At 42.2% G+C, this 8950-nt stretch overlaps 1 protein-coding gene and 1 long non-coding RNA gene across 2 annotated transcripts; both read left to right on the forward strand.

The window, feature by feature from the left end:
• Nucleotides 1-1065: 1065 nt before the first annotated feature.
• Nucleotides 1066-2014, forward strand: LOC121394091 (serine/threonine-protein kinase N2-like). The gene is made up of 3 exons (XM_041564095.1): nt 1066-1113; nt 1369-1639; nt 1890-2014. Exons 1-3 carry the CDS (start codon nt 1066-1068, stop codon nt 2012-2014), a joined length of 444 nt encoding a protein of 147 aa, XP_041420029.1.
• Nucleotides 2015-3729: 1715 nt separating this feature from the next.
• LOC121394185 lies at nt 3730-4933 on the forward strand. Its single transcript, XR_005961537.1, has 3 exons — nt 3730-4293; nt 4398-4691; nt 4867-4933. It is a non-coding gene; the product is annotated as an uncharacterized LOC121394185 (long non-coding RNA).
• Nucleotides 4934-8950: the final 4017 nt, after the last annotated feature.

Consider the following 8950-nt stretch of genomic DNA (forward strand, 5'->3'; position numbering starts at 1 on the left):
CCCTCAGTCTGCAGAGGCCGGGCCTGCAGGTTGCTGGGAATCCAACGGAATGGAGAGGAATGCAGCATTCACCTTGCGGCTTAAAGGTGCTTGTGTGTATGTTGCCATATCCTTCTCTGTTTCCCTCACCCTCTTTCCCTTTTTCATTTGGCGCTTGATCCTGGGAGCAAATCCGATCGCCGTTAAGGGGTCAGGAAGGAATTTTTCCCTCTAGTGAAGCAGATTAGCCAAAGCTTCAAAAGAGGTTTTTTTTTGCCTTCCTCTGGATCAAAAAGTGCAAATTTATTCTATTTATCAATAATAAAACTGTGTCTTGCACAGATTTACCACCAAGTCGCTGTGTGTGTCTTTATTCTGGATACTGGTCTCATTTGGCAGGGGTAACATAGAGAGGGTGTGTGAAAAGTGACAACATTTTTACTGTATTTCATGGTGTATGAGGAATGGATCCCATTTTCCATTTCATGGTCTGGGTTATCAGGTGCAAAAAAAAAAATGCACAAGAGCAAAGTGACACTCTCCTTCCCTTACTCTCCAGCCCTGAGCTCAAATCAATGAAGGTTACAATGCACAACACAATATTCATTGGGCAAATGAGAAGATGCCTGTGGGTACAAAGGCTAAACCTTTGCAGCCATTTCTCCTGTGTACACAGAATATACGCAGATAAGGAACAACAAGAATGAGGCAGAACCCCTGTGGTACCTTGCCTTATACAGGAGCAGAATAAAGAGCTTCCAAGCTCAACCTTCCATCAAGTTCAACCTTTTAAGTGTATATATATATATAACATTTCAGGTGGCCTCAGTGAAGTCACATATAGGACTTGCCTCTGAGCTTCTGTATCTCATGCAAAACCCAACGCCAAGCCTAGTCTCATAGCAGCACCCTATTGATTAGTGATGATTTTAAGTCATCACTTCTGCGGGTCATTGTTAATATGTGTAGTGGCGAAGTTACAGAGCTTGTCATTTACCAGCAGCTAGAGTTGTATTCGTTATCTCCACTAAAGAAGTGACTTATACCAACCTTTTATTTTCTGATTCCAGGAGCAGGAGCATCAAGATGGGCGCCAAACTGTGCAAAATCTTGCATCGACGCCGGCATACTGAGGTAAGGCAGACGGAAATGTAAAGTTGTTGTTTCATGACTGATTACTAGAGGCCTTGCCAGCACATATAAAGGGGAATTATCACTACAAAAGAGAGAAATTCCTAAGCTTACAATAAATATTTCGTAAACCCTGTATGACAAACAGCTGTTATATTTTTTCTGATGTTATTCAAAAATATATTTAATTGTTCAATATTCACTATAGTGTAGGAGCATGTATCGCACTTAAACATTTTTTTCCCCCATTCTCTATAGACTGTTGACATCAATCAGTCTTTTGATGCTTGTGTGCCGAGGGTAAGTATTTCCCTTTTAGGTATGAAGCAGGAGCTGCTGAGAGACATCCAGAAGGAGATGAGGATAGCAGCAGGGGCAGAAAAGCTGTACCGTGTCACCAAGGACAGACAGACCAAAGCCCAGGTGAAGAAGCTGAGGACGAGCAGTGAGAAGAAGGTGAAAGCCCTTTACTCCGCTCTCCTCAAGCTCAATGAGGATATAGCTCAGAGGGAAGCAGAGAATGCTCCAGGTGAGATATAACAGTCTCTTGCTTTTTCCTGTTGACATTATATGGGGAGCATGAGAGTCATCATAGGTATCGCACCCACTACCTCCTTCATGGACATTACACTGAGCCCACAAGACTATAGATGACGTTTATAGCTTTTGAAAGAATTTTTAAAAAATATCATTTAAATCATCTTGACATATCAACAAACAGGCCTTAGGTTCAAGAATGGTTTTGTATTTGAAAATCCTTATATTTGCTATGTTTTCAGATGCAGTACCGGAGAATACCAGTGACACCGGGGTAAACATCCAAGCAAGAGAGATCACTGCGCCTGAGGTTCAGGTCATTTCAGAACCTGCCAGTGATACTTCCCAAGTGAGTATATTACACTGATGCCATTGATTTCTTGGACACAAACATTACCATTATCATATCCATGTAATGCCACATTCATTAATTGCCCAATTGTTCCTTGTTTGCAGCATCAACATCACGAATCATCTGAGGAACCTGTTCCAGAGACAGAACAGCCCGCCGCGAAGAGCCATCTGACAGGTAAGGCTTTTTTGGAGTTTATTAGAGGTCAGATTAAATCCCTACCCATACTTTCATCCATTTAGATAAAATCTATCTCAAACTGGATTATTATTCTAATGAATGTAAAATACCAGAAGATTAAATTATTGGCAACAAAAGAGGGCAGGTGGTAAGATGCACCTGCATTTGGCTGGAATGTTCCACAATAAATAATTCAGTAGCACAGTGCCAGCTAAGAATTATGGATGGGGGTAGTATTGATGATTATGGAGGGTGTATCTGCTAAGGGAACCAATAGGGTAGATTGCAGCTAATCATTCGCTAAGGGAAAAGAGATGAATTGGAATGAACACTAACTTGTATTATACATACAGTGACTTACCTGCAAACGACATCAATGAGGAGGCAGAGGAGAGAGGCAAAAGAAGCAGTTGTTGAAGAACATCCAGTGCAAGAACAGCCTGAGAACGAGGAAGAAAGGTGGATCACAGTTTACACGCAAGGCCGCAGTTTAGCCTGCTTTCTACTATAAACATTACACTTTTATAATGATATTTTTACCTCAATTACCTGATCCCAACAGTGAAGTTCCAGACAATGAAGAAGCAGAGAATGAAGAAGAAAGATCACAGGGCCCTCATCCCGGGGATTACAGCTCCATTCCAGAGGATTCTCAGGCAGAAGAAATAACATTTGAAGAGGCTGAAAGCACACAGTAAGAGAAATCCTCAATACAAGAAATAATTATATATCTAACATTGTATTTCACATTGCATAAACAACACAATTCCTGTTCATTCCCTTTCAGAGAGCTGCAGTTCACCAGTTTTACGGCAAAGGACTTTCGCCGGATTAAGGTTCTAGGCAGGGGAAGCTTCGGCAAGGTAATTGATTTAGTCTCTAATTAGGACTTGGCTATTTAGCAGCACATACAGGGTAACAATGACACTAAACTCACTTTGTTATTCCAGGTTATACTGGTAGAGTATCTTCCGGCAAGCATCTACTGTGCCATTAAAGTGCTCAAGAAGGACAACATCGACTCCACCGATGATATAGAACAGTGAGTTCATGGAAAATGATCCCATAATCTGATAGGCCTCCCATTTTGCCTTTATGTAGCAGTCACTTTCTGTCTCACAATCTTTTCTATTTTATATAATTTTCTTTCACTTCCCTTCCTTTTAACCCTGTTGCTTTTGTTCCCATTATATTTTACTCTATGCTGGACTCATTTACTCTTCTATCTTTCAGCATTTTAGCAGAAAAACAGATTGGGCAGTTAGTAAATCCACACAGTTTTATAGTGGATTTATACGCCACCTTCAGCACAAAGAACCAGCTGTTTTTCATCATGGAGTTTGTGGCAGGAGGCAGTTTAAGAACACACCTGATGAGGAACAAGCACTTTGACCTAGAGAGAGCCAAGTAAGTAGGTGGATATTTGGGTTTATGCTGGACACTAAATATTTAGATTCCTATATGAATGCACCATATAATGACCTAATACATTTCCTTAACATTGCAGGTTCTATGCTGCATGTATTACCCTTGGTCCTTAGAAGGAATACACACCAAGGATGTCATACACAGGTAAGAATTAATAAAGGGGTAGCTACCTTTAGTAGTGAATACAACTGGGGGTTTGTAGCTGTTGCAATTTAGTAGCAGTTACAGGTTGAAAGTAACTACTTGGAAAAATAAGGGAAGGAAATAGAAGTCAGAACCCTTTCTGCTTGGTTTATGGCTCAGCTATTTCACAGCAGTTTTAATGTGTCCTAATATCTGCTTTTTTTCAAAACAGAGATTTAAAGCCTGGGAATCTCCTTGTGGATCAAGACGGCTACATCAAGATCGCCGATTTTGGGATGGGCAAAACTGGTAAGGGACACCTTGTATTATTACACAGGGCAAAGAGGACTCATGTAGGGCATTCACTGGCATAAATGTCTTCATAAAACTCACTAACAATTATTTTTTTTTTTAATCAAGGCATCGGATATGGAGACCGCACCAACACCATGGTTGGTAGTCCGGCTTATATGGCACCGGAAGTCGTGATGGAGGAGGCGTACACAAGAGCAGTCGACTGGTGGGCTCTTGGCGTCATCGTTTATGAGATGCTCCTCGGGACGGTAAGCAGAAATTGCCACTGGCCAGTTACAGGGGGAAGTAACTAAATATTTCCAGAAATATATATTTATCAGGACTTCTAATAAACACTCATGAAACATTTCAGAAACCCTTCACTGGATACGACAGGGACTTTCTATACGACTGCATTGTTGAGGATGAACCACACTACCCCTCAACCCTGGACCCTGAAGCCTTGAGCTTCATATCAGAGGTAAGCGCTGACCTTTCACTTTATTACAATCACTGACCACTTTCTAATTCTCTTGAGTTTCCCCAAATATTCTGTAGGTGTAACTGCTATTTTCTGTTCTTGTAGCTGCTGAAGAAGAATCCTGAGGAGAGGCTGGGTTCTACCCCAGGGAATGCTGCTGATGTAGCAGAGCATCCATTCTTTAATGTAAGTCCCCTGTTCAAATTGTCCAAATAATTCAAGGATCTGCTGGGCTATACCTTTGAATATTATCTGAGAGATACAGTCCTTTTTATATCCTCAGCTTTTAATCATGGCCGTAAGTTCCCACTTTCTGAAAAACCTCTGATAACGAGCATTTGTTACGGTTTCTATTTTGCAGGGCATTGTCTGGGATGACATCATCGAGAGGACAGCAGTAGCTCCGTTCATACCCAGCCTAAACGGACCAGAGGATGTTGGGTATTTTGATGACGAATATACCAACCTGTCAGTGAATCTGACCCAGCCCAAAGGACCCCCTGCTGAAATGGCAAGCCAGATCGATGAAGCCTTTCAGGACTTTGAATATGCAGCATTTTAAATCCAAAGGGGATGATGGGTAAGGAAAAGCCATGAAGAACAAATCAGAACAAGAAATGCCTGTCATTAGATTTCCTTGAGTTATGGGTGCAGGGGCACTTATAAAGATGGTTATGGGTAGCAGGCATATGCAAGGAGAAGGGGATTCTATAGAAATATTGGGATGATCCATTAAAGCAGTAGAGATTTTTAAAGCCAATAGAGCAATAAAAAAATATTATTTCCTGTGGAGTTGCCAGAGAAACCAATAGGATGTGTATCTCTATCATTTTGGAAGAACACCACCATAGATTTCCCCCAAAAGTCAGAAATCACGAATGTGCATGTGGCTTAAAAATACATGGGAAACCGTGATTTGCAACTTTCATCAAAATCACAGAATTTTGGGAAAGGTAGCAACCATGCTCGGTCAATATTTTTATTTTGCTTAACCTGTTAAAGGGTTTCTGTAGGAATAGCACTTGCTAAATTAAAAAATATGTGGATTAAGTTCGAAATTATTTTGTTTGGATTTTGCAGGCTGGTGTTCAGAAAAGGTACCAACTGACAGCTCCACCAAGTAAGAGTACCCCAATTCCATCAGAAGTGCCTTCTCCTCCATTGATCACAGCCTCACCAACAAAGCTTCTCCTTCTGTCACAATGCAATACCACCTGTATTTCCCTGCCACCCACCATAGTCCCACCAGTGGTACCTCCCTTTAAAGCCACCCACAGTACAACCAGCAGTGCCTCCCCTTCAACCAAAATGTTTTTATACACAGAAGCACCCATAAGCCACGCGGGTAGACCCTTCATTCCTCTTCACTCCATCCCTCAGACTGCAGAGGTCGGGCCTGCAGGTTGCAGGGAATCCAACGGAATGGAGAGGAATGCAGCATTCACCTTGCGGCTTAAAGGTGCTTGTGTGTATGTTGCCATATCCTTCTCTGTTTCCCTCACCCTGCTTCCCTTTTTCATTTGGCGCTTGATCCTGGGAGCAAATCCGATCGCCGTTAAGGGGTCAGGAAGGAATTTTTCCCTCTAGTGAAGCAGATTAGCCAAAGCTTAAAAAGAGGTTTTTTTTGCCTTCCTCTGGATCAAAAAGCGCAATTTATTCTATTTATCAATAATAAAACTGTGTCTTGCACAGATTTACCACCAAGTCGCTGTGTGTGTCTTTATTCTGGTTACTGGTCTCATTTGGCAGGGGTAACATAGAGAGGGTGTGTGAGAAGTGACAACATTTTTACTGTATTTCATGGTGTATGAGGAATGGATCCCATTTTCCCTTTCATGGTCTGTGTTATCAGGTGCCTCCCAGATAGGGAAAAAAATGCACAAGAGCAAAGTGACACTCTCCTTCCCTTACTCTCCAGCCCTGAGCTCAAAGCAATGAAAGTTACAATGCACAACACAATATTCATTGGGCAAATGAGAAGATGCCTGTGGGTACAAAGGCTAAACCTATGTTGCAGATAAGGAACAACAAGAATGAGGCAGAACCCCTGTGGTACCTTGCCTTATACAGGAGCAGAATAAAGAGCAAGCTAATGGAACAACATAGTAATCAGGTTGAATCTTGGTACCTTTTTTTTTACAGTTGCACTAAATAAATAACTTTTTTTCATTTACTTTCTATTAAGTATCAAATCTAAAGTTTATATATATAACCTATAAAACTTCTCTGTGGCACATCAGTTGCAGACACTATAAACTGTGCCTCTTGAGCACTGTATCTCATTTAAAACCCTGCTGAGCGGAAGCCCTGGTTTCATTAAAGCACCCTCTGTTAGAATTTAACAATAGATACTAATACTAATACTCCAGAGATGCTGCAGAGAAATGTATCAACTAAATGGTGAAAATTTGTAACAGTTCAGTGCTTGTGTGGGTAAAGGGGCGGGGGGCTGCCTGTGTGGGTAGAGGGCAGGTGTTCCCTGGGTGGGTAATGGGGCAGGCAAGTTCCCTGCGTGGGTAAAGAGACGGGTGGGATACCAGTGTGGGTAAAGGGGCACTCTGTGTTTTGCTCCTCTGGGATTGTCTGCCCCTGAGGGGCAAGATGTTTACTACAAGTGACACAAAGGTGCTGCTGTGTGTTATTGCCACCCTGTGTTCTGGGTCATTATAATTATTATATCTTCATAATTATTATGTGGTAACAGGATCCATTGAAATGGGAAAAAAGATGCCTGATGTTGGTCTGCCCCTTACCTGCCCCTATGTTGGGGAGATTCCCCTGGTGGGAAGGAGTACAGCCCACAAGCAGGCAGCAGGGAGGAAGGGGAGAAGCACCAGAAGCAGCGTGTGGTGCAGCCTACAAGCAAGCAGCAGGGAGGAAAACAATGTTATACCCTGTCTCATTGCATAACAGCCACCAGTGGGAATTATCTGCTGACTGGCGCCTACGACAACACGGCCAAAGTGTAGACACACCCTCTGTGGGGGCCAATATAGACTCTCGCTGGCCACAAAGGGAAAGTCAAGGGATTGGACATTTTAATCGCCACCTGTTTCTTTCGACAGAACCTTCAAGCTGTGGCTGGCCAAGTCCTAAAATCAGCCCCCATAGTGACTCTTCAGGGTGTGTAGATAATTGAATTAGATGCTTCTAAAGCCCAACTAACAGGTGTGTGGCCCTCCTGTTACAAACTCCCATATACTCTTGTTGTTAAACTCCCTTATCCTCCCGACACTGAAAGGCCACATGTTACAAATATTTTTTTTTATATTCCATTAAAATCGTGTCTTCTTCTCCTGTGCCTGGTGGTATCTCACCCCTGCCCCCACTCTGCCCGCCGTGCCCATTACATTCTGTTGCACTGGCTTCCCAAGGTCAAGGAAAAAGTACCAGTTATTGGGCAGTGGGTGCCCGTGGGTGTTTCTATTCATTGCACAAATGCAATTAGTCAAACCGGAATCTTCTCCAGTTCTTTATGCCAGAGGTGCAGGGAGTTGGGCAGAAAAACACACACAATGGGCTGCATGTGCTGCGTAACAACCTCTGCCTTGTGTTTATTAAAAGGAGAGAGAACAACTCTGTCAGACAATCAGAATGCGGCTCCTGTGTGGGTAAAGGGGCGGGTTCCCTGTGTGGATAAAACACATTTTCTATAGTAAGTACATATCTAACATGTGACTGACGGTACATATACGGCAATAACTAATGCAGCCATTGAGGGCAGCTTAAACTGCCTTTTCCATTCAGTACCATGGACAGCACTCTGTGGCTGCAGCTCCTATTGATTGACACACTGATTGGTGGCACCAAGCTATCACAGCAAAGAGCCAGTTCTATACACCTACATGTAATATTTTTATGAAATTATTCCTATAAGATTATATCCCACAGTTTCAGTCCCAACCTGATAAAAAAGTATATTAATATAGGGAAATATTTGATGATTTTAAGCGCATCTCTCTGTACAGGCTATAAGCAAATGTAAGTGGCTTTTCGTGCTGAATAGTACAGGGAATACCTATGCTGACATGATGTTGTAAACAAATGTAAGGGGTGTTTCTGGTGAACTATGCATAGTAGAAGGGAATACCAATGGGGACATAGTTTTATTATATCTCTCTATACAAGTCAGAGAAGCAAATTAATAGAACTTGATAGAAGCATAGTGTGTGGAACTTGTTCCTGATAGAATTTCGTAGTTTCTGTATTGGGTGCCAACGTGGGAGCGCATGTCAAGCATCAATCACACTGTCCCTGAGGGTAGGTGGCTATGTCTTTTCCCAGGAATGGCATGGAAGTAAGGTTTATACTCATGGCAGGAGACATGCTGCAGGCTCTTATCAGAAGGGAACTCATTATGTTATTCGCTATTTACTGGGAATATGTTATTTCATTTCAACTGTACAGTGACATTATCTATGAATTTTATAATTAATAAATGGAAC

This window comes from Xenopus laevis, chromosome 5S, assembly GCF_017654675.1.
Source record: "Xenopus laevis strain J_2021 chromosome 5S, Xenopus_laevis_v10.1, whole genome shotgun sequence".
Taxonomy (NCBI): domain Eukaryota; kingdom Metazoa; phylum Chordata; class Amphibia; order Anura; family Pipidae; genus Xenopus; species Xenopus laevis.